Source organism: Diadema setosum, chromosome 6, assembly GCF_964275005.1.
Source record: "Diadema setosum chromosome 6, eeDiaSeto1, whole genome shotgun sequence".
NCBI lineage: Eukaryota > Metazoa > Echinodermata > Echinoidea > Diadematoida > Diadematidae > Diadema > Diadema setosum.
Genome location: NC_092690.1, coordinates 36,206,205 through 36,232,508, shown reverse-complemented (window position 1 = coordinate 36,232,508; position 26,304 = coordinate 36,206,205). Strand labels below are relative to the sequence as shown.

At 37.6% G+C, this 26,304-nt stretch overlaps 1 protein-coding gene and 1 pseudogene across 1 annotated transcript in view; one reads left to right on the top strand and one right to left on the bottom strand.

The window, feature by feature from the left end:
* LOC140229763 (tetratricopeptide repeat protein 12-like) overlaps positions 1-21,569 on the top strand; it is a 29,099-nt gene extending 7,530 nt beyond the window's left edge. The window contains exons 8-14 of the mRNA XM_072309998.1: positions 409-472; positions 1,128-1,265; positions 2,407-2,580; positions 3,956-4,057; positions 5,280-5,385; positions 20,055-20,274; positions 21,351-21,569. Coding sequence (XP_072166099.1) covers positions 409-472; positions 1,128-1,265; positions 2,407-2,580; positions 3,956-4,057; positions 5,280-5,385; positions 20,055-20,274; positions 21,351-21,423 — 877 coding nt within the window. The 3' untranslated portion in view covers positions 21,424-21,569. The remainder of the gene's footprint in view (positions 1-408; positions 473-1,127; positions 1,266-2,406; positions 2,581-3,955; positions 4,058-5,279; positions 5,386-20,054; positions 20,275-21,350) is intronic.
* LOC140230169 (uncharacterized) lies at positions 14,497-17,163 on the bottom strand (annotated as a pseudogene).
* Positions 21,570-26,304: the final 4,735 nt, after the last annotated feature.

The following is a 26,304-nucleotide window of genomic DNA, read 5'->3' as shown; positions in this document are numbered from 1 at the left end:
TCTAGCTCGCCATATATACACATGTACAGAAAAGCGAAGGCGGGCAGCGAGCTGAAATGTATGTGTACTGGGTGGACGGAGGTCAAAACACACCAGTCCGAAGCTTGCTTTGTAAGTTTGATGTAAACGACAACTGACAGGGAATCTTTGAAATATTGTTGTGGTATTTTGGTAGATTTTTTGTGTAAAATATCAACAAAATCAAAGGTCGCTTGAAGAAAAATTGTCCCGTTTATCAGAGGTCCCCGCCCGATTATCCAGTGAAAATAACGTGCATTGGAAATGTTTCTGGGAAGCGTATGTCATTTAAGCGAGGTTCCCGATTATCAGATGCCCGATTATGCGGTGAATACTGTATTACAAAAAAATGAGATGATATGTTTCTTTTATTTTCTCTATACTTGGAAGATTTTCAGCTCAGTTCAGGAACAAAGTCGAGGAAGATGTTCTGCCTGCATTTGAGAGATTTATGGTAAGAAATCATGAATGGAGGATTGTTGTGCAGTTTTGATAAAAGTTTCTCCACTTAGTTACAATTCTCATCAGCGTTGGATGTGGAACACTGATGCTCATACTTTTCATTAAATAGTTCAGAGTAATCATCTGTACTTGACAGGCTGCAACTCTGCTATTGTCACACAATTTGAGGAATCACTGATAGAACTGAATTATATCATCCTGTATAGCTTGAGAGAATAGCTGTAATTATGTTTCCACCACTAGCCCATTCTTTGTCATAGAGTCAGATAAGTACAAATTTCACACTCAAACCTATGGACAGGTAGTGAATGTGGCACACGAATAGCCATGAGGCATCTGAAACATTGAAAGAAGGTAGAGGGATGTGGCTGAAATTCAGCTCTGACTACTAAGTCAGGAGTGGAGCGGAGTCAAGTCGTAGGATGGTTTCTTTGTAAAGAGGCACCTTCATGAAAAGTCTGTGACTTACTTAGTAGGCCTATTACTACTTGCATTAGAGGACACAAATAATCATTATTTTTGTCTTCGTAAGTGTTGAATTTGTCATGAGCAAACGCAGCACAGTCACAAGATTGATTATAATGAAATGACTTTATGCTACAGGAAACTTTTTGTGACTTAGAATGCCAATACCGTCCCTCATACAGACACATGCTGGAAAATCCAAGAATGGCAACGTCTTCCCATCATGCATTTCCTTCATGGGCAACATGACCCTTGACCCCGTCATCAGGAAGCAGATTGCAAAACGGAAGGAATTCTGGGATGCAGCCAGTCATGTGTTGGTAAGCCTTCAGTTCGTCACACTTTCTTGTGTGTGTGTGTACAATGTACGTTCCCAATATATCGTCGCTGAGGCGAAAAGACCTCGTATCTACAAAATGTCAAATGTTCAGGAGAACCAAAAAACACAGCGGCCAAAGCACGGTGGCGAATGGGATAGCCTTTCCTTTGACATGCCGTGGTGGCTCATTTTTGGAGTAAGACAGTTGGGATTTGGACAGAACATCACTTAACCCATTACTTGACCATTCATCCAAAAAAGTAATTTTCACCGAAATTGCAGATACAAGGTCTTGTCACCCCAGCGACGATATGCGTGTGCAGCATGAAAACACCGAGATACTGTATACGCCAAATATTTCGTGAGGTTTTTATTTTTGCGAATTTTTGCAGGTAGCACCCGACTTGCAAAATTAAAGACGTGCAAAAATATTGACTCTGATCCCAATGTGAATGTGACGTACGCGTGTACACTTCTCCATTCAATAGAGAACTCCACGATCGCGAATTAAACCACTCGCGAAATCGTCGGGAATTCCCGATTCGCGAAAATTTAGAGTCGCGAAATATATACCGTAGCGTATACAATAGTGAAATAGGGCAGAGAGGGCAGGGTCCTATAAACTACGTACATATCAACTGTTACAAATGTTGTTCTCGTTATGCTTTCCATACTGATAGTACTTGCACAGTGTTTGTTTAGCATGGTGTTACGAGATGACATTATGTGACCTTTCCTTTCATCTAATCCATGCAATTCTGTTTAGATGATTGTTAAAGTTGCTGTCAACGCACAGTGGAAGCTTGATATAAAGAGATCTGATGTAACAAAATACCTGATATAACAAACTTAATTTCTAAGGTCCCGATGAATTTATTCCCTTTGTTTGGTATTGTTTATTGACTACTGATATAATAAAATATTTGATATAAAGAAGAAATTGTCCTAGTCCCAAATGAACTTGTTATACTAAGTTTCCACAGTATAACTTTTAAAATGGCATTAAAGCTAGATGTACATGTATTCACCAAAAGCCATTTGTATCCAAATTTGTAGGCCCACGTTGGTTTGGTGTGGTTTTATTGTATGAAAGTGAATCTGTGTGTGTAACTTCTTTTTAAAAATTTAATTTCATTCGAAAGAAATCTCATGCCAAGAAACTCGGCCAAGGCAGCAGAAGAGATGCAGTCTTCTCCATGCTTGGTCTTCTTCTGAATGTTTCCACGGAAACCAGCCAAGCCCTGAAGGATCAGGCTGAATCTCTGAGCCACCTGATGATTCCTCTGGTGGAGCTTCAAGATGAGGAGCTGAGAGAGGTGAGAAACTCGCTTCAGGAATGGCGGTTCAGGCATGAGTGCGGAAACTCCAACTCTTCCACGTTGACATCATTTTTTGCAAAATCTCCCGCTCTTAATCGCCCATTTGAGTTTGAATTTCTCCAGCTCTAGCTGTGTGTCTCCCACTATTCAAAAGACATACAGCTGTAATTTCTCCAGGTTACAATGTAGATATATCCCTCCCAGCTTTACTCTTGTCGTAAGCCAAGGCTAAGAGAGCACCAGGGAGCATCTGTAACCAAAAGCTTTCATAGCCCTAAATAAACAGGGTCTGAATCCCAGGAGTAACATACTCCCACTTACTGTAAAACATGATATTTTCGCGGCATGAAATTTTTCACGAATGGGAGTCAACGGCCTTTTTCCCAGCATGAAATATTCGCGAGTTGCCTCTTAACATTCATTGCATATAGTGTAGTCAAGATCTTTAGCATGCATTTTAATGCAAAATTTGTTACATTAAATGCACACGAACATTCCTCGTTTTACAGTACGAGATGCTTGAGGTTGAAGTCTCTGTGAGCATCATTGAAGGTCATGAGATTCACACAAAATAGGTTTCACTTTACCTAACCATTATCCTTAACCTGTTGAGGATGGACTGATTTTGCTACATTGTACAACACACATTTCCCATAGACACCTGCCCAAGTATACTTGGGACTCGTCTTCAACAGGTTAATTCATTCAAAACTCTTGTTTGCGGGGAGGGAGGGGGTGGAATTGAAGAGTTTGTTCGCAAAAACCGATGTCCATTTTTGAAGATTTTGAAGTACGGTCTCTGTCATAAAGTACAAAATAATACCTTTTAAATGATATATTGGTCACTACATATAAAGGTACATTTTTGAAGTTATGGTCAAAAGAAGCAAAACATTTCTTATTATTCTCTTTATTTTTCTTGACCTTTAATCGCAAATATCTCCATTTGGCAAATATGGACTTATAGGTTTTTTGTGAACAAACTCTTCAATTATAGACATAATTGCATGCAGAAGAATTAATGCTTGATTTTTAATGCCAAGTGTAGAAGGTAACTATTAACCCGTTGAGGACGAGTCCCGAGTATACTCGGGCAGGTGTCTATGGAAAATGCGTGTTGTAGCAAAATCAGTCCGTCCTCAACGGGTTAATAGCTGAAGGCAAATTACTTTTTAGTAAAGGAAGTTTCACTTTCAAGTACTTATTAGAAATTGTTTAGAAGGAGTGCCTAAACTCTAATCGAGTGTGATATTATCTGTAATATGTGACTGCAAAGAAAGACTTTTCAGGTTCAAAATTGTAGCGTAGTTATATTTATCATCATACTCATCATGATTCATTAAAAAACTAATGTGCTTGTTTCTGCTTGTAGAGAGCTGCTAGTTTCCTGACCAGGATCCTGCCACATTCTACTGGGGGAGTTCAGGCAGCCTGCCAGGCAGGGATACCCCGCAAGCTCCTGGAAGCACTGCAGGTTTGTATGTAGCCTTTAAACACGGCGACTCGCTCTGCGTGCCCCCGTATAGCGCGTTTACCCCACAAACCTGTTGGCCGGCGAGTGGAGCGAGCCGCCTTTATCCACTCGTTCAGGGATGTGTACTTTTGTCGTTGTTGTTGCTTTATATTCTTTGACAAATTTGCGTACAATTTTGACGCAGAAAATACACACGGCACCAAGGCAAGCCTCGTTAATATTAAGTAACTATTCTTATTCTACATAGTTACTTAATATTAACGAGGCTTGCCTTGGTGCCGTGTGTATTTTCTGCGTCAAATTTGTACGCAAATTTGTCAAAGAATATAAAGCAACAACAACGACAAAAGTACACATCCCTGAACGAGTGGATAAAGGCGGCTCGCTCCACTCGCCGGCCAACAGGTTTGTGGGGTAAACGCGCTATACGGGGCACGCAGAGCGAGTCGCCTTGTTTAAAGGCTAGTTTGTATGTTGAGAAGGACATAATATTCTGTGAAAAAAAAAAAAACAGAAAGAAGGAAGAAAATACTCTTCTTGAGCAAAACAACATATGCACGGCACAAATGGGCATTCCCAAATGGCTAGTACAAATTCAAAGTTGTACTTGTATATATATTTTTTCTTGTCTCAGAAATGATCAGCTTGGAAAGCAAAGATTTAAAAGAAAACAACAAAAAATCCTTTCTAAATCATCCACCTTTTTTGCTGTTCATGAAATGATTATTTGTGAAGAGGCAAGTGATCCTTCAATTTTAGTTATCATATTAATATATAATTAATTACAAACAAACAAATGAACAAGGACACAGAACACTGAAGGATTGGAATGAACTGCCAAGTAATATCAAACAGATTCATAATTTTGATGCATTTAAAGATGCACTCCAGCATCACCTCTGTTGTGATTAGGTGCACATCACTCCACAGTGCTGAGGGATACTCATCCAGTATATCATCCAGATCCAGATCATAAATTGTCCCTCCAAGGAGATCTGTACAGTGCTGATATTTCATGTGCATAAATTTTGAGGAAAGTATTGTTAAAAATGTTTGCATTAAAGTGTTTAATTGAAATCACTGTCTGAATTAATTCAGGGTGTTATTTTACTGTTCTCACAGTGCTAATGAAATAACTTTTGATTGTTTGTTGTGAGTGACTTATATCTGATAAAACTGATGCATTGGTTGCTGTTATTTGTGTATTTCTTGGAATTGATAGAATGCCCCTGAGAGGGAGAGTTTGAGATCAGCCTACAGCCGATGTCTGGCAGCAATGACCCAGGTCAGTGAGGAAGCCAGACAACAGGTGGTGGAGGCAGACACTGGTGAGTGTGCCCCTTTAAAGGCATGATTTAACATTTGCAGATGAAACAAAAACTCAGCCAGCATTATGTAGTGCTTCGAAATAAGTTTTAAAGCAATGGTCCTGTTCCTGTTTATGTGGCGTATCAGAATGTTATTTGCTAGTATTTGCAGAATACTTGATGAAATTGTGTTGAGGAAGGATAGTATCAACATCCATGATGGTTCGTTTCACATTACAGTGTAAAATAGATGAGAAAATTACGAATTTAGTACATAGTAATTTGCTGCAAGAAGGCAAAATCTTTCCAACATCTATCAGGATGACCGTTACCTACAGAGCGCCACCTGCCGTTTCCATTGCAATACGATACTGTCTTTGCGTTTTGCGAGCCAAACTCCAGCCACCACTCCTTCCATTCCACGAAGCGACAGGCCCTCCTGACCCCTTGACCGAAACACATCTATTTTTAGGCCTTCCTAAGGTTACACTCTGCGAGCTCCCCAAGGACTCTCGGCAGAATCTCTCTCCCCTTCTCCCAACTCTCGCCGTTCAGGCCTACACACACCAGAGAGACACACACAATACCCAATGCCCAGCCACTTGCTTCATTCAAAGTGTACGGTGGAACACACACCGGTATCGTAACCCCATTGAACGTGTTGGGTCGCCGATACCAGTACCCCTACCTACCTGGTTATGGAAATGATCCAAATGTCTAGTCATGTACAGCTCCATCCATTGAATACTATGTATTCACGGTTGTGCCATTGGGTACTAAACTTTGTGAGTCCGAAGAAAGTAATGAATGATTATGGCACCGACTGTAGATATTTCACGTATGTCTGTACTTGAGAACCACCGGCATCAACGATTTTATCATATTCTATTCGAACATGAAAGTTTGAAGACTAGATACACGTGTACTAGCTACTACACACATAAAGATCCTAGATGGATTTCGATTGAATTTTTGATGTTCAAATCGCTAGCGCAGAGATACGTTTATACATGTATTTACATGACTGTCTTGACACAGGCTTGATCAGCGCATGTGAGGCACTATTGAATATTAAATCGCGACCATAGTCACCCTATAATTCTTTCGGACACAATTCCCAAAAGTAGGAAAAAACTCGGTAACTTCCGATTTTTTTTTGTGAAGACATTTCAGAAAGTATCTAAACAGCCAGGTAGACGACGCCAATGATATTTGAAACGCTACACCTATATTGCAGGCTGCAGCTTCACACACAACATGAAACGATATAGTTTGCATCAAGATTTCAACCTCCAAATGAGCCAACTAGAATACATTAGTATAGACACGTGGTACTACATCTTTATAGAAATTAATTGTGAAGTTACAGCCCCCCCCCCCCCAAAAAAAAAAAAAAAACAAATATGCTGGGGTGAAATTCAGGCAATCTATCGTCCGCTCATTTATTATCATTTTTTAAATCAAAATTTACCGCATACACTCACCTCCCGTTACAACTGCCGAAAAAAAAGCTAACGAGCGGATATTTGTTTACGTGAATGACCCATGATACCAGGGAGGTGCTCACCTCCCTGGTATCACAACGTTTTGTACGTGAAGTATTTATAGAATATAATAAAGACAGCACTTGGTTTCTTATCATCAAACGATTATTATAGATTTAGTGTTAATTTACTGTTACGGAACTATTGTGGCAAAGTCTGTATTGTCAATCACGTCATGAATAATATGACTTACCTGCTTGACAAATGGTTCATTCTGCTTTATTCTGCTTAGCGCGTGTAAACAAAATAAGTAAACACGTACCGAACGCGATGTGATGAATCATTTGAATCAAAAATATTTTAATCAGAATTATTTTTGGTACAACCCCCTCAGTGACTTGGTTACATATTTATGTTGTATTATACTTCATGGAAACTTCTAGTTAGAATGCTGTATATAATATCAATTGTCAGGTTTTTGTCACCGATGGGATCGTATGTTTTGTTCAGTTTTGTTATAATTATAGTGGCCGAGATTTCACTGATTTCACTGTGCATAGCATACAAACTGACTTGCCCATGCCAAGGATCGAGCTACGAGAGCTCCATCGCCGATATTGACAGAATGGAGTTATGGTTCACATTACACAAATCTTACTGAGCGTTATATTGTTATAAACAATGTATACGTTGGAGGCGATGTGATAGAACCATATACAAGTTTCGGTACGGAGGAATCAACAATGTTTTAATCAAATAATTTTTAGTAAGACCCCCTGAAAGACATTTTATTTGATTCTATATTTAGGTTCATTAATTATTCTTTATGGAAATGTCGTGTTACCATTTCAAATCAATGATAGCTTTTGTTACCAATCGTATAATTCGAGGCCGAGATTTTTGTTTACGTGAATGACCCATATTACGGGCAGGTATCGTACGTAGTACCTCCTTGGTATCACAACGTATACGTGAAGTTTTTATAGAATATAATAAAGACAACACTTGGTTTCTTATCATCAAACGATGATTATAGATTTAGTGTTAATTTAATGTTACGGAACTATTTTGGCAAAGTCCATCACCCCTTCGAGAGTGAATATTTTTTTTTTTTTTTTTTTAGAGAGAGCCTATGTTTGATAATAATGTGAGTTATGCGACATAATTGTCATTTGAAAATCAACGACACTGCAATTACCGGTAGGCCTGCAGGCAGTACTTGAGTTTCTGAAATTCAAAGTTTTTTCTTAATCATGTCTTCTTAAAGATGGAAATAAAGAAATTAATAATTATTATATTGAATTGAATTAGAGAAGGAAAATATACACCATTTATTGGCTGGTTCCTTGATTTGGACTGCCAAATCGGTATGTTTAGCAACTAAGGGTCATCTCTATAGGTATGTTGATATTTCAATCTCACTGCTGGTTCTGAACTGTATGAAATTCATGTCCGAAATCATGCGACAAAATAGTAACAATACACGTTTGTATGAATGAAATCACTTTTTCTTATAGCTGTGTCTGATACACATACAGTCACTTCCCCGTTACAACTGCCGAAAAAAAAAAAAATAAGAGCGGGGATTTGTTTACGTGAATGATCCATATTACGACCAGGTATCATACGAAACGGTTTGTACGTGAAGTATTCATGGAATATAATAAAGACAACACTTGTTTTCTTATCATCAAACGATGGTTATAAACAAAATAAGTAAACACGTACCGAACGCGATGTGATGAATCATTTGAATCAAAAATATTTTAAACAGAATTATTTTTGGTACAACCCCCTCAGTGACTTGGTTACATATTTATGTTGTATTATACTTCATGGAAACTTCTGGTTAGGATGCTATATATAATATCAATTGTCAGGTTTTTGTCACCGATGGGATCGTATGTTTTGTTCAGAATAATTATAGTGGCCGAAATTTCACTGATTTCACTGTGCATAGCATGCAAACTGACTTGCCCATGTTTAGTGGATCGAGCTACAATAGAGCTCCGATGTATACCTATATACAAGTAAATTCGACAGGATCATGCTGGAACATTCAACTCCCTAGCAGTTATCATGATGTACATCTCTCAAACACCCCACAGTGAAATTCGACTGCAAAACTCGAAATATATTGACAGAATGGAGTCATGGTTCATATTACACAAATCTTACTGTGCGTTGTATATTATATTGTTATAAACAACGTATACATTGGAGGCGATGTGATGATCTATAAAAGTTTCGGTACGGAGAAATCAACAATGTTTTAATCAAACAATTTTTAGTAAGACACCCTGAAAGACATTTTATATGATTCTGTATTTAGGTTTACATTATTCTATAATAATATGGAAATGTCGTGTTACAATTTCATATCAATGATAGCTTTTTATGATACCTATATACTCACGTATGAAACAAGGTGTCTTGGCTCATCTGCAGGTTGAAATCTTGGCTGTATATGGAAGAGTGCTGTTCGTTATTCCGAGGGTTCTTTATTCCGAAGGTTCGTTATTCCGAAGGTTCCTTAATCCGAAACACACAAATTTCCTATACCTAGAGGTTGGTTAATCTGAAAATGAAAAAGGATTCGTTAATCCGAACATTTTCCTAGCGATATTCGGAAGGTTCGCTATTCCGAAGATTTTGTTAATCCGAAAATGAAATTCGGAATAACGAACCTTCGGAATAACGAAACTTCGGACTGAAGAGCCTTCGGAATAACGAACCTTCGGAATAACGTGCTGTAACCGTATGGAAGACGATGCCGTCAAGCGAAAACTCTTGTCAATTTATCTCCACAAGCAAAATCTATAACATGCAGTGACCATCATACATTATCACAAACTGTACAGTGTTTGACAGTGTTCATACAGAGATGTTTGTACATGTGTATTTCAGTGTTGTAAATTTTGAACACCGCTTGTATATTCGCGTGTCTTTTCCCATTCTTCAGAATAGAACTGGAAATTTGAGTAATTTCGAGACAGTTTTACATACATACATATATATATATATATATATATATATATATATATATATATATATATATAATATATATATATATATATATCTGTATATATAATAAATACTTGTATACATGTACCTCGTAAACCACACCACATAATTTTTTTTTTCAATCACAATTCTGAGAGTGCTAAACAATGTATCTTGTTTGATATGGAAAGGTAAGTAGTTAAGAAACAAACCTTATAATAAATAATGATAAATCTGTTGATCTTATATACAAAAACATTGTAATATTAAAAAAAATGCGTGTATTATGGTAAATAATTTTCACATATATGTAGTATAAAAATATAACGATAGGCCTACAGACTGCAGCAATTCTCTTTAAATAATAGCAAGACTCTTTTGGGCTATTTTGGAGGGGAAAACTATAAAGTATCAACATGGAGACAATTCGCAAACCATAATACAGATGAGACATTGGTGTGAACTATAGATACATGTATCATTTTATAGATTTTGTATACATCACATCCACCTCATTTTGGGCATACACAGATACATAGATGTAAAAGACAGTGTACCAAAATTTTGTGTAGGAATAAGATGTCAATATATTCCTGAAAATACGCCTGTCCGGAGATCAGGAGGTCGTAGGTTTGAATTCTTCTCGATTATGTACATCCGTGATTTATTTTGTCAAAGATACTTCAAAAACACTGATCAGATTTCTAATGCTTATAAACGTCGATGTATAAAAGGCAATTTCTCAATCGGATGCAGTAAGACGAGGGCTGAAAATGTGCGGCAGTACACCTCCCCGACCATGGATTACATTCAAATCTTTTCCGACAATTCTGATGTAAAAACTGAAACAAAACACCACGGTAAGCCTGAAACTAAGGTCAGAAAGAGAGAGAGAGAGAGAGAGAGAGAGGGAGGGGATATCTTTCCGTTCACAGTTCCTTGCTGAAACATGAGGTCGACAAAGCTGTGAACTTGACGAACATAACAAAACAAGGTTGATCTTGTCAAGGATTATAAACTCGGTTCTAGTTTAGTTCAGTCTAGTTTTATTCACCATCATTCCAGTACAATGAAGTGCAATAAAAAGACACTAAAAAGTAATTGAATTAAAACATAAATAAATAAGAACAAAACAAGAAGAGTTGATCTTGAAGGTGAACCCTATATACATATTTTCATATGCTTTATATTCCCTGGAAGAGCATTTCAATTGTGGTTAATCAAGTTCCCTCGATTGTTTACAGTTAGTTAGTTTCTCATCAGTGTATAAAGTTTATCTTGCAAGTGCTCTGGATCGGCATCTCGCTTTATAATTATCCCTCTTGAAGCTAACCGAGCTAACCAGTAGCAACGATTATTGCACATTATGACCTCGGACAGAACCGGAGATGGTGATATCGGACCGTACATACCAACATTTCAAGGGAAATATAAGTACAATTACAAAACGAAGTGTCAATCACTTTTCAAAATGAATATTTCTGTGATTATTCTTATCAACTCGTATAACAGCTAATGAGGCCAACGTGGTTGCGTGAAGTAATTAATGCACTTAACTTTTTTTTTCATCAGTCACAAACACGCAGTTCGTGGTATTAAAAAAAAATCGAGGCTAACTCCTGGAATTGGTATTGCCGCTTGAAATTGTTGCCTTTGTTGTTACCGTTTTTTATACCATTGTAATGATTATCATGAATACTGTACTATTATCATCATCACAAATAACTTCATTCTCTGTATAAGTTGTCATCACAAACCTCCTGAGAACCTCTGTTTTGATTGAGGAGAAAATATGTTTTGTCAAGATTATTTTGACGATGCTCATAACGTCAGAGTACGTGGAATCCGTTCCAGTTAGTGCTAATGCTATCGACCACGTTATCTGATATCATTGGCTCCCAGCCATTAGCCTCTTCACGATTCGCGAGATATAGGCATATATAGCACACATACAAAAAAAAAAAACACAAAAAAAAAACAAACCCACCAATGACCAGTAACAGGAACAACAACGATGGCGAGACATAATACTAATAATGTGAATATTACACAAAAATGAATTACACTGAGAATACTGAGCAGTAACATGTGAATTATCATTATCTTCGGTTCGACAGTGTTCTTCCCAGTCGTATTCAATATACGTGTCTATCACCTATAATAATTCCACGTCAAGCATATCGCTGTGCTTGAAAGCGCAGATTTAAACTTCTCTCTGCCATTATTTCAAAGAGGTGCGAACATTGCCTGTTTGTTAATATCAAAATTTACATACTTACCGATGTAATAGATTATTTATAAGAAACTTATGGTCGATCCACATATTTGCAAAGAAAATTCATACAGGGATAATTCACAGGGATAATACATTGTATGAGAAAAGGAAGAGAGAAAATATACCTTCGACATAAAAAAGGAAATGTCTTAAAATCAAGCTTATCCGAGGTACTAAAAAGGACAGATTACGAACATCTTGTGGGAATTTACCAGCAGGCCTGTACAGCGTTTTGCACTACCAAAGAAATTATTAACCAGCATACATGTAAACATGTGTGTATACAATGTGTGAACAAACGATTGATCGTCGAGTCAATGTTTTTACTGTTTGAACATCACAGTACAGTGTAAATTAGGCCCTACGTCCGTGTGACGGGGGATGGGCATTCAGGGTAATATCTTTGGAGTGACTGTTGCGTAGTGTATACTGAGTATAATATTATTATTTTGCATCGTAATTTGTTGTTTTGTTGAATATGACAAGGGCAATAATAAACAAACATACAGCCGAAATAAAATAAACATGAAAAATAAGTGAAAACGCGCTGGCATTCATTACCCATCTATACACGCCTATAGGGGGATTCACACGTATACAAATTACTGGGTAACAAAACGAGAAATTTGTAACCCGCTAGTAAACCGAGTTCTTTGCACGAGTGGACAAAAACCCAACAAATAAGCGCGGTCACCAGCGCAATGCTAAACCCAAGAAATCTTGCTGTTATTATTAGCGCGCTAATCTTTGGCCCGCAGATACGTGTGAACGGTCAACCACAAAAACTCGAATCTTTCATATCCCATCATTCATAGCGCACGCCACAACAGTTTGCGCTCGACAATGTATGTGAGGTTCAAGAACAATGCTTGTAGTTTTATCAATTTATCGATAGGCAATTAGCGGGTTACTAGTATTTCTGTGAGGGAGAAAGGCTGCAAAAATAAAAACAGACAAATAAAGAAACAGACAAAAAAACCCTCTGGTTTCCGAGCGCATAGTATACTCTACTAACCAATTAATTTGGAGCGTGTCAATTAACGGTTTCAATAAAAAACAAAGAAAACAAAACAAAACAAAATAAAAACTTGAGTTTCGGGGAGCTTGGTAACCCGCTATATTATGGTACGTACAAACGCGGCTACTAAGTAACACTCGTAGGCCTTATACGTACAATTTCCTTCATAATACCCTATCAGTACAATGATACAACATGCGCTTGTTCACCCGGATCGTTCGCATTCATTAATATCATGCATGTATTGATATTGTGTTTACTATTTTTCCATTCTGTAGAATACCTACGCGCCATTAGCCGGATCTACTACCCATCATTCATTTCATAGCGGGATGATGACAGGAAGCATTTTTTTTTTTTTGACACAGTTCTCCGATGGAACCGTCAAAATAATTATTATAAACTGTTTAGAAGTTCGGTGGTCTGATTTCATTTTCAGAGGTCCCGAGAAACCACTAAAGTGCCATTTGAGATGTAGAGTATCCATCCAGCCTACTTCTTGTTATGATGAAAGTGTAAAAGGAAAAGACATTGGTTGCATTCATAACCGACAATCTATGAAAAATTATACACACATTGTTCCCAGGATGAATCCCTTTGAGAAAAAAAAATACATCTGAAGATTATTATTTTTTTTTTTCTCAGAAGGGATTCATCCGGGGAACATAACCATAACATCCTAAAAAGTTTATCTTTCCATTCTGTAGAATATCTACGCGCCATTAGCCGGATCCACACGTATAACAACATGGCGAGATGACGACCCAGGATGACGATTGAACTCCAAATCTCGTGATGTTTCCCCCTCTTCACGCGTTTGCATATACCGACAATATTTACGCAGCTGTCACACAGTAGTGTGATGTTGTCATTTACCCGTTATTGTGATGCTCGCTTGAATGATGGAATATAAAATCTGGAGATTAGTAAAGTATTTTCGGTCAACCGTTTACGCGGTCACCGGGAGCAAATCAGCGCACTATTTCAGAAATCAAGTGCAAGATTTTTTTTTTTCTTTTTTTTTTTGGTACCGTCGCGATGCTGATCGCGCAAATTAGTGGGATTTTGTGTGCACATGTGCAAAAATCTCGAAATTACGATGGCCATGTAAATCTCGAGATTTGTATCCAGCTTTTTGGCATACGCGCGAACCCTAATAGTGGCTCTTGTGTTTGTGGGGATATAGTTGTGTGCAAAACTTAGAACAATGTACAGTACACTGTATTAAAAAAAAAATACGACCTAATAGTACACCATGATCTAGTCTACTGCCGATTCCACAGCAGAGTAGATTACCAAAGAAACTGTTCACACAGTTTGAACAACCACCGTGGATACTCGCTGTGATGCCATCAACGTCGTTCCCCAATGTTCAACTCTTCAGACAGGTGGGCTGTGGGTAGCAGCGGGCCAGATGGAATGACAGGCCTCGGGCTGGGCATGGTTTTCGCCAGGAACGTTCAGGCTGCGAAGGGGCTCGGCCGAACTTCGGAGAGGTGGAGGAAGAAACTTTTCAGGAGCAAGACAGATGGATAAAGCGACTGTCTCTGGCGATACTTCGTGGCCGGGCATAGAAAATCGGCATGTCCGAACCTCTCCAATTCTTTTGGTGTTTTTTTTTTTTTGTTTGTTTTATTTTGTTTTGGTTGAACACATCTGCCTGTGTAATAAAGAACAAAACAGAAACATTTTCATATATAATTTTATTACCATGGTTCCATGAATAGACATTTTCTTCAACTAATATACGATTCAATCGCACATCCCCTAGTTTATGTACCAGAGTAAAATGATATTCACACAATGCCTTCCATTCTGACTAATAAGAAATTCGCGGAATAAAAATAAGCGTCATATAGGCCGATATAGGCCTTACGTGTTTTCACAATCTACAGACAAAAAACAAAAACAAAACAAAATAAAACAAAAACACAAATACACATGCACACACACACACAATGCGAAAAAGAACAGGTCATGTTTGTTTATATATTTACTAGAATAACATTACCTTTGGTGACTGGCTTCCAATGCGCATTCCTGTCTTTTCTCGATTTGCTCCTGAGATCTATAAAAAAATTGATACAGTGGAATTAAAGATTCATTCTTTTTTCACGCGTGAACGTATATTGAAAGAGTAACGTCGGGTATAATACAACGTATCTCATTGACTACCATGATTCATCGCAATATCCCGCGTTCCCTGTTAATGGAATCAATTGAGTTTTCACAGCTTATTTCCGAGACAAACTTGAGTTTTATTTATTTATTTATTTATTTTTGGTGTCCTGTTCGTATCGCTTACAAAAACGTTCAATTCGAATTTTGATGGCCCGAAAAAAGAAATGTATCGTGGCCTACCAATGAAAGGAAGCATTTTTTTTTTTTTCCGACACAGTTCTCCGATGGAACCGTCAAAATAATTATATAAACTGTTTAGAAGTTTGGTGGTCTGATTTCATTTTCAGAGGTCCCGAGAAACCACTAAAGTGCCATTTGAGATGTAGAGTATCCATAGCCTACTTCCTGTTATGATGAAAGTGTAAAAGGAAAAGACATTGGTTGCATTCATAACCGACAATCTATGAAAAATTATACACACATTGTTCCCAGAATGAATCCCTTTTGAGAAAAAAAAAATACATCTGAAGATTATTTTTTTTTTCTTCTCAGAAGGGATTCATCCGGGGAACATAATCATAACATCCTAAAAAGTTTTAGAACGTGACATCAAGCTGCTCCCACTGACTGTGATAACAAATTATGAAATGGAAATGGAATTATGCAACCTGCAAATCATCTTATAGCTTGTCAAATTAAAAAAAAAAAATCATATTTCCATCTATTATAACTTTCATAATTATTCAGCACACTTCAAAGAAAAGGGCACATCAAAGCAAACAGCAATTCATCATGATGGATCTATGTACAATATGTATACGATCTACATAGATGGACAAAACTGACACAGTGAATGAACAACCTACAGTCTTCTACGGCATATAGCGTCTCAGTCAATTTAATAATAACAAACAGTAATTGAAGAGCTTTGAAAACAAAAGCAGACAAATCAAAATACATATAAAAAAGTATATAGGATACTACGCAGAGAAAATTGAATGAAAATGATACGCAAACACACGCACATAATCATGATGCATCGGACCACTGAACCTCCGCCAAACGGCCATGTTAGTCGTTATGTTGCAGGTATTGTATACTTCATTTTTATGATTATGATATGACAGATTAATTACATCATAAGGCTGAGCTATGTAATATGATGTAGAAACGGTTATTATAAATAGGGGCTACTCAAAGGTAGGGAAAAGAAAATGACACGACGAGGGTGTAATGCTGCCGCGCCATTGTGTTCCCCTGTTTCTGATACTACCTAGTAGTACAGTGTAGATCATCCCCTTCCAAATCTCATGTAAACTATACTCGACAGAAATTATAATCACCCCTCCCCATTCTCTTTGGGCACATATTATTCACTTTTAGAATTAATAACGAACATTCCTTCATTTTTGACTAACGAATCTCCTTTTTGGAATTACGAGCTTTATTTCGTTTTCGGATCGATACACATAATCTTGAGAATACTATGGACGCTTCAGAATAAGGAAATTTATTTCATTTTCAGATCAACGAACCCTCGGCATAAGGGACCCTACTTCATTCTCGTTTGGCCGATTACTCCTTGCGAAATTCATTATTTAGAAATCTATTTTTCTGAACTTTTTACACGCAAAAAACCTTGAAAATCAAGGTGAAAAAATAAACTAATCAAGTCTTTTGTGGGTCATCCTACATACATCTTTTCTAGCAGGCACAGGATATTCTTCACGAGATAAACTTCAAGCTCTCACATCATGCACTTATACGGATAAAGATGGGTCGGACTGACTAACTTGTACACTCAATGCCTGTATACTCACCTTTTCACTCAGGACATCGCGAGCTGGGGTCGGTAGATCCAGGTGTCGCGTCGGTTCATTTCTACGGGATGAAGGCATGCATCTTGTCCAGTTTCAATAATCGCGATCCCTTCGTTGTCCCTTACGCCTCATTTCGAAAGGTTCTATATTCTTTTGCGAGATTTCTGGGTCGGAGACGTATGTATACCTCGTCTTGCAAAACCTAATTGTTTTAGTTGCTCTCGAGTCGCGTCGGAATCCGTAGAGCTCTATACGCAGCATCACACCGAGGAAAGGAGACTATGTGCCCTCAAGTAAACAAACGGAACGACGCGACGGCTGATATACATGTATAGCGCAGTGCGATCACAGAACTCCACACACACGCGACGTGCATACAGTTCTGCAAATGTGCCATGAACCCCCATGATTACGCAATATTCCCACGCCGCGCCGTCTCTCTCCCAAATTCACGGAGGTGAAAAGGTCAACCTCCCAGACCAAGCCGTGCGGTACACATCGCTCTCGTGTGCGGAAGGTAACGGTTGAAAAAGCCCAAGCCCAATGTAGTCAAATTCAAACGGTAGAGGGAGGTAAGGTCGTATCACAGGGAAAGTGTGGGACCCACACTTTTAATCGGACGACGTATTTTTGCATTTCTCAGCCATTTCTAGACCAATTTTTGTCAAACAAACTTTGAATTCCCCATAAATTTCAATGCTCTTTCATATTTCATAAGTAGTTTCTCATTATCTTGCCAAAAAATTTCATCCCGACGTGCCATCATCAACCAGAACATAGTCAGCAACAATAGGCCTAACGTTCACAGGCCGGGCCAGATGAGGCTGTTCAGAACCAGTTTCCATTGCGATGAGTAGCGATGACATCTATGCTTTGATTATGTACATCGTTTGACCATTGCACCTGCCATGCCAAGAGGCTGCTCTACAGCTAGGTCTCATGCAATGCCATTTTGGTTTAGTCTGATGGTTTTTCTGACATTGCATCTTGCTCTCAGGCAGGAGCCCTTCGTTTTGATCAGAACCTAAAGATGCCACACAAATTCACAGATTTAAGAAGGCAACATAATAGTTTGCATATAAAGTGCGACATGAACTTTCCTCCCATTTCTTTGAGCTTTTGTTGCTGTTGATCCTCGTAAATATTGATTTGTTCTATCGATTCAGAGGTGCCTAAGAAGTTGCATCAAATATGGATCCATTATTGCAACTGATTGACAAATTGCCCTACATCGACGTAAATAAACACTGAATTGATCAGTGTTTTAGTAGTAGCCATGATCAAAAAATCATGGGCGTACATACTCGAGCAGGATTCGAACCTACGACCTCCTGATCACCGGACAGGCGTCATCTCCACTAGACCACCGAGCTTTCGCCCGACAGCAAGTGTTGGTTCTAATCCTTATAGCATGCAGCGGGTACTGCTTTGTTATTCAAATTTATGAAATTCTTCCGTCGAGATGTTTTCATTGCAACTGATTGACAAATTGCCCTACATCGACGTAAATAAACACTGAATTGATCAGTGTTTTAGTAGTAGCCATGATCAAAAAATCATGGGCGTACATACTCGAGCAGGATTCGAACCTACGACCTCCTGATCACCGGACAGGCGTCATCTCCACTAGACCACCGAGCTTTCGCCCGACAGCAAGTGTTGGTTCTAATCCTTATAGCATGCAGCGGGTACTGCTTTGTTATTCAAATTTATGAAATTCTTCCGTCGAGATGTTTTCATTGCAACTGATTGACAAATTGCCCTACATCGACGTAAATAAACACTGAATTGATCAGTGTTTTAGTAGTAGCCATGATCAAAAAATCATGGGCGTACATACTCGAGCAGGATTCGAACCTACGACCTCCTGATCACCGGACAGGCGTCATCTCCACTAGACCACCGAGCTTTCGCCCGACAGCAAGTGTTGGTTCTAATCCTTGTAGCATGCAGCGGGTACTGCTTTGTTATTCAAATTTATGAAATTCTTCCGTCGAGATGTTTTCATTGCAACTGATTGATAAATTGCCCTACATCGACGTAAATAAACACTGAATTGATCAGTGTTTTAGTAGTAGCCATGATCAAAAAATCATGGGCGTACATACTCGAGCAGGATTCGAACCTACGACCTCCTGATCACCGGACAGGCGTCATCTCCACTAGACCACCGAGCTTTCGCCCGACAGCAAGTGTTGGTTCTAATCCTTATAGCATGCAGCGGGTACTGCTTTGTTATTCAAATTTATGAAATTCTTCCGTCGAGATGTTTTCATTGCAACTGATTGACAAATTGCCCTACATCGACGTAAACAAATGTCAGAACTACTGCATATGTAGTGTCAATAGTTATTTTGATATGCCACATCTATTTCCAATGCATCTACAAGTGGATTATATAGTAGCTTATCTGTACTGTTTAGGCACTTAAATGTATTGCAATAGGAAGGGTTGCAGTTGGTTGAATGATGGGAGTGATATTGTTATTCTCTTTGTACTGTCTTTGTCTTCTTGTACTGAGCAATTGTATGATGAAATCTTTGGAGGCTTCTATGGCACTTAAAAAAAGGCAAGAATATGCTTGCCGAAACATCTCCAAAATTTCCACTCCGCGAAAATTTCCACTTTTACAGTACTTGGGACATTCAATGAATGTGATTCATCCTGTTATTTGTGGTATACGGCAAACGTATTGAGGAATATACTAGATTTGTCTAGTACAACGCAAACTCATGATCAATACAAATGTTTATAGTATAGAGCAAGATTTGATAAATACAAGTGTTTTTAAGACAGGACAAAGGTCTTATGAAATAGTTGTTTCATATCTGGGTACATGTGTGTTTACACAAGGGCCACACTATAGTTAGTCATGTGGCATTGTAGAGAGGCCAGATCATTTCATTGGCCCCTTTTGGCAGGAACTGCCACATCAATAACTGACCCTCTTTTCCCTCATCTCCCTTCAGAGCTGAGCTGCTACCTGCACCATCTCTCTTCTCCCAGTGACTCTGTCGTTGCTAACGTCGCACTGTCCCTTAGTCACTGCGTGGAGGTCGCCGGGGTCAGCGAGCGTCTGGCCGAGACGGACATCGTGAAGACGCTGCTGTCCAAGACGGACACTACCAATGAGACCATAAAGCAGAACTGTGCAATCACACTAGCTCGGCTGGCAACTGCAGACCAAAGGTATGTAACTTTCACCATGACATTGTGTTCATCCTTTCATGGAAGGCGCTCTTCCCATTCTGTAGTAAAGCACTGAAACTGAAAGAAAAAACTCAGATAGGTGACAAACAGTACGTGTACATTAATTTTCTTGTATTTCACTTTACATCTGGCTAGTGCATATCTTAAATCCTGTGAAAATATCTTCATAATGTTCTCTGCACATTTTGCATGGGCTGACAATTCCGCAACACAAATTCAAGAACCTGCAAATACAGTATGTTTTTGAGCTGCTCAATGCAAAAAATTATTCATGTGAAAATATCTACTTGTACAGTACATGCAGTTACATGTAGGTTAATTTGCCAATTTTTTTCTTTGGTATGCAGTATCCCATTGAAACTTTGACCTAGATGTAAATTAGGAAGCCTACTCAGGTGTAGCAATGTGTCTCAGTCCAACAGGAAAGCCATGGTAACACAGTAGGGATGAGGAACATCAAAGATAATCTCTATTTGAAGAGTTTATTTGCAAAAGGGGTTAGATCCACTTTTAGTACTTTAGAGAAAAGTAGGTTTATTTTTGAGAATTTGTACACAAGTCAATGGTAAATCTAAATCTCATTTTGCAATAATTTCTATTCAAATGTTTGTCTGCAATTGAAATTTTCACTGTAGCTAACTCAACTGTAATTCTGTGCAGTGATGCTAATAACTCAATTTTCATCAAAAATGGATCTAACCCCTTTTGCAAATGAAATCATGTCACAAAATGACGATAAATATTGTTTTATTTCAATTCTATCATTTACCTATAACAACATTTTGATATGACAAAAAGGAATTGCCAGATCCGAGAACTCCATGATAATGGGAGTCGCCTTTGCAGGCCAGTGTAAAAATGAGGTAATGTGGTATACTCTTACCAAGCTTAATGATCTTTCTTATAAAGTTAGATAGTTGAGCTGTTTAGTATAACAGTTTATCTACTCAGAGAGACATTGACCAAAAAAGTAGTCTGTTCATTTTTCATTACACTGATCTCCCTTGATCCATTATTTGTGTATCTCTGTATCGTTATTTGCCTTTCTCCTTCAGGCACCTTGAGAGGTTACGTGAGCTTGGAGGGATAGGAATCCTCCACTCCTGTTCCAAGTATGCCTTGAGGTAGCACAGCATTGCATCCAACACATGAGTGATCGATTCCTTGAGGCATGGATGAAGCCTCCCTTGACCAAAAACCCTTATCTTTGTTTGATTTTTATCTTATTGTCTTCTACGTATGTGTGTGTGTGTGTGTTTTGATATGTTCACATTTATACATGTATACATTTATACATGTACAATGTACATGCAGTGTATATTTTTTTTTGGGGGGGGGGGTGTGAGGAGGGCAGTTTGATAGTGACCACTGTGCTGAAAGTACGAAGCTTAGAAATACTGTAAAACATGATACATGATATATTTGCGGTATATATTTTCGTGAATTGGAGCCAACAGCTTTTTGCGCGTCATGAGTTTTTTGTGAGTTGCCTCTAACATTCAGTGTGTATAGTGTAGACAAGAACTTTCACATGCATTTTAATTTCGCAAATCTTTGCTCCCGCAAAATTCAAGAAATTAAGATGCATGCGAACATTCCTTGTTTTACAGGAGGACAAGAAAGGTGACCCGACATGCACTAAGAATTTAAGGGAAGGATATCTCACCGAGTATCAAAATGTTAAAGACTGTTAAAGACTTAAATGTTAAAGTGTTTGAAAGTGACCTCTGCTATGTTGTTGTAGAGGCTCAGTGGATAAAGACCAAGAACTACCAGTCCTGCATCAATCAAATGGTCCGTGGTGTCCGAATCCCATGGTAACAGTCATTTGCCCCCCTTGGCAATGTACTTAACCCTATTCTAACTGGGCTATTTGAGACCAAATTTTTACTGTGTGGGGGGGGGGGCGGTCAATTTGATCCCCCCCTTCAGATTGCGGCCACCGATCGCGCGATCGTTGCGAAATTTTACCTGAAGATAGAGCTGGATGTCAACTACAAGATTACATGGTCATACAATAGAAAAATATTGCCTTTCTATTTTTAATAAATTAATTATGCAAATTTGTGCATGAAATCATATTTTCACCTATAACTTCATTAAAAAGACTGAAGTATTGCTAAATTTTTGTGTCAGAATTCCTCAAGATATATCAAACAATTTTCATGTAAAAAAATAGCACAATCAAAATCAATTTCTTATGTATTTTATTGTTTTGTTAATTTCTTATGTATTTTATTGTTCTTTCGACCTTTTGTTTTCTATTGTTTTTTTGCCAAAATTTGTTGTAGGCACTTTTTCAGGCTTATCTACACTTGAATTGATTAATTTCAATGGTCAAAAGTTGAAATAATCTAATTTATATCAATTTAACCAAAAAACACAATTTGCATTCAATTTGCACACGATATCATGAATTTGAACTGTTTTCAGGTTGACATGCATATGCATAACATTACGTAACTTCAGAACGGTGTACCCGGACGTCGCAAATTTGATCTCAAAATATGCGGAAGACTTCAATGAAAAAAGTTGTGAAACAACGCGGCAAAATCTTTGCGCATTGCGGAATCGTGGCGCGAAACGTCGAGGGGGGGGGGGGTCAATTTGACCCCCCCAGTTAGAATAGGGTTAATCCCATAGCCTAGTCCTTCAGAGGTTTTAAATGCTGTAGGTCAGGGTTGCTTGCCTGCATACCAATGCTCATTGCTTCCATAGTGGCCATAAAAAGTAATAATTTGTTTCAGTTATTATGTTTATTTGTTTCCCCTTTTTGGGGGGAGGGGGTGAGAGTGGGGAGTGGAGGTTGGGTGACTGAAGAAGTTTTATGCTGTCATGTTTACCAGCGCATGACCTAAAATTTTATGGTTTTACATTTTATACTTTTCAATGACGTATGAAATTGATATAAAAATGCATTGGACTTTTTTTTTTCATTATGACATTGAAAATTTAGAGACAAAATACTACAATGTATATTTTAGTATTTGGAAAGATCACTTTACTATATAAGCATGAATAAAAGAAAAAACAAAACAAACTTTTGTTTTCAGGAAAACAAAACAATAGTGTGTATATGGGAGTATGTGTTCCATAAATTTTATACTTTTGCTCTCATTTTACTGTATTGTGTTTCTCCTGATCTTTGTCAAGCTTGACTGTTAATAAACTTTGAGTGTCAATATTGCTCACAACACTTTGTTGTTTTTGGTAAATACGGCCTACAAACTAAAACTTCACATGAGTTGGGAGTCCTTTAAACTGAAGAAACAGCTATTACAAATGAAACGAAATTCGATTCTCATGAGAGTCAATACTTTTCTTATCCCACACAATTTTCATTATTTTTGGGAGTTTACTTAATTTTTCGTATGCACGGGAGTGTTACCGGGTGCTTGGTCCTACACATGAATCTCTTATAATTATGTTGCTGTTTGATGTGGATTTTATCCACGAGTTGTGCATACATTTCCCATTGAGTTATACATTGTATGGTGTGAACATTTAATACAACAGTGAAAAATACAGTTCTTAAGTACTTTAAGAGTTAATGCAAATGAATTTGTGTGTAATCCGTGTGTGTGCCTTTGTGATATCTCTTTTTTATTGCGGATCATTGCTATTCCACAAGGCAGTGTGCGGATGGTATGGGTCTAGTTGAGATGGGGCTTCAGGTTTCCAACTGTGTGTGTGTGTGTGTGTGTGTGTGTGTGTAACGTGTGTGTGTGTGTGTGAGATAATGAGAAACCTCTCATGAAATATGAAAGAGCATGTAATTCTAAGAGGAATTGAATGTTGGTCTGATGGAAATTGGTTTTGAAATGGCCGAGATATCCAAAATATAGCAATCCTAATAAAAGATGGGACGCACTGCACCTTTTTTCGTGCTCTTTTTACTTTGTCGTTGGATATCTCGGCCATTTCAAAACCAATTTTAGTTAAACTAAACTTTAAATTCCTGTTAGAATTGTATGCTCCTTAACATTTCATAGAGTGGTTTCTAAGTTCATGTATCTCGCAAAAAGTTAAAAGCTGAATCCTCACTTCAACCAGTAGGCCTACTATACCATTCCATAAATAACGAGGCAGTCCTTGTCCACCAGTTATCACTGGGGCCATTTTTACTTCAGTGTTTTGATGAAGAAAAAAAAAAGCAGAGAACTGTGCAGAGGCTACCAAACAACAACAACAACAACAACTAAAACAATACGTGAATGCTCCCATAATTATACGAAGACTTTATTGTAAATATCACTCATTTCAACAAAACAAAAACTCATTGGTTTTCTATCCAGAGTTATTAGTCCCATAAGGCAAAAATAAAACAAAACAAAAACAAATAAACACGCACACAGTGCAAAGAGTGCATTATGAGTGTAATTATCATTACTCTCCATATTTTTTTTTTTATTTGGTTCATTTTGTTTCTTGATTAATTGATTGGTTAATGGCCTATTGGGGAAAAAACAACATGTAAAACAGTAGACCAATGGCTAAATTTGAATGTATCACATTGTAAAATGTAATAAAAACAACATCATATACTCTGTATATAGACATGCAAAGTTTCATCAAGAAGCAACAATAACAAATATTACAATTATACAGCTTATTTAAACACAAATAGGAAAGCAACTATGTAGAAAAAAAAATAGTACAGCTGTGCAAGTACTTTAAAATGGTAATTGTAGTTGTCGAGGTATACACGACACACATGGTATTCATAGTAGTTACATTATTTTGCTCTCAGCTGACAGTTTTTCAGCAACTCCATTATAAAACAAGGTATGCACAAAACATTAAATTTTATGTGCACAAACTATAATCTACATGTAACTGCAATGGTAAATCAAATGGGTGTACAGTACAGTCCGTACTTCAGAAAAAAAAAAAACATCAGACGAAACACTTGTAAAGAGGAAACGGACCTAACTCAAGAAAACTCAACTCGGTAAAGAATAAAAATAATTATAATGATAAATCTGTGCACTTTCAGAGCATTTTGTGTGTGTGTGTGTGTGTGTGTGTGTGTGTGTGTGTGTGTGTATTGAAATTGAATAATGAACATACCGGCCCAAGAATGACTTTTAATTTGAAATGAATTTAAGTATAAGGAATAAAGGAATTTTGGGGACACTTTTTTTTGTCTTTACGCAGAAGATAAGGAAGAGAACGCAAAGATAAGTTGTTAATACTCTTCTATGTATTATGCAAGAAGAACGACTCATTTTAAAGTGTCAGATACATATATAAAAGAAAAAACATCATGGGAAACAGAAAAGACCCCCCCCCCCATAATAATTGTAATAGTGATAATAATAATAATAATAATAATAAAAAGATTTTAAAAAATCATTCAAATTCTTTTCGACTTATTTTTCCCTTATCTCCCAACATTGTATATACACATTTCAGTCTTTCAATTACTTTCTTTCTTCCTTTGTAAATATATGCTGTAGACTAAGTGTTTGTATGTGAAATTATAGTGCACTTGTCTACATGTACATTATCTCTTCAGTGTATACTAGTAGTCATACTGAGAATGTAATAGGAAAACAAAAACAGAACGATGCGAGAGAAAAGACACAGTGACGAAATTAGGGAACCAGTCATCATGTCCACAAAATGAAAAATATGAGATATCAAATCTGAACGTGCAATGAATACTTGGTATAAAGAGAACCGGTACGATTGTTCCTGAATTTGACCCGTCTTTAGATTCAGAAATTTCATTTCAATTCAATTCAATTCATACATTTATTCAGTGATAAAATTGTACGTAATTAGGTAATACACATGACATTTTTATGAAGTAGTAATCATACATTACATTTTCATATGAATATCAGCTGAGTACTGAGTAGGCCTAAATGCTGATTTTCTTTATGGATGACTCTAGGTATTCAGAAACATGTTTTGTCCGTTTCAATACATAATACAGAAAAAATACAATGTACGCGGCATAATTTAATGATGAGGTTGCGTTAAAAAAGTAGAAAAGATGAGTGC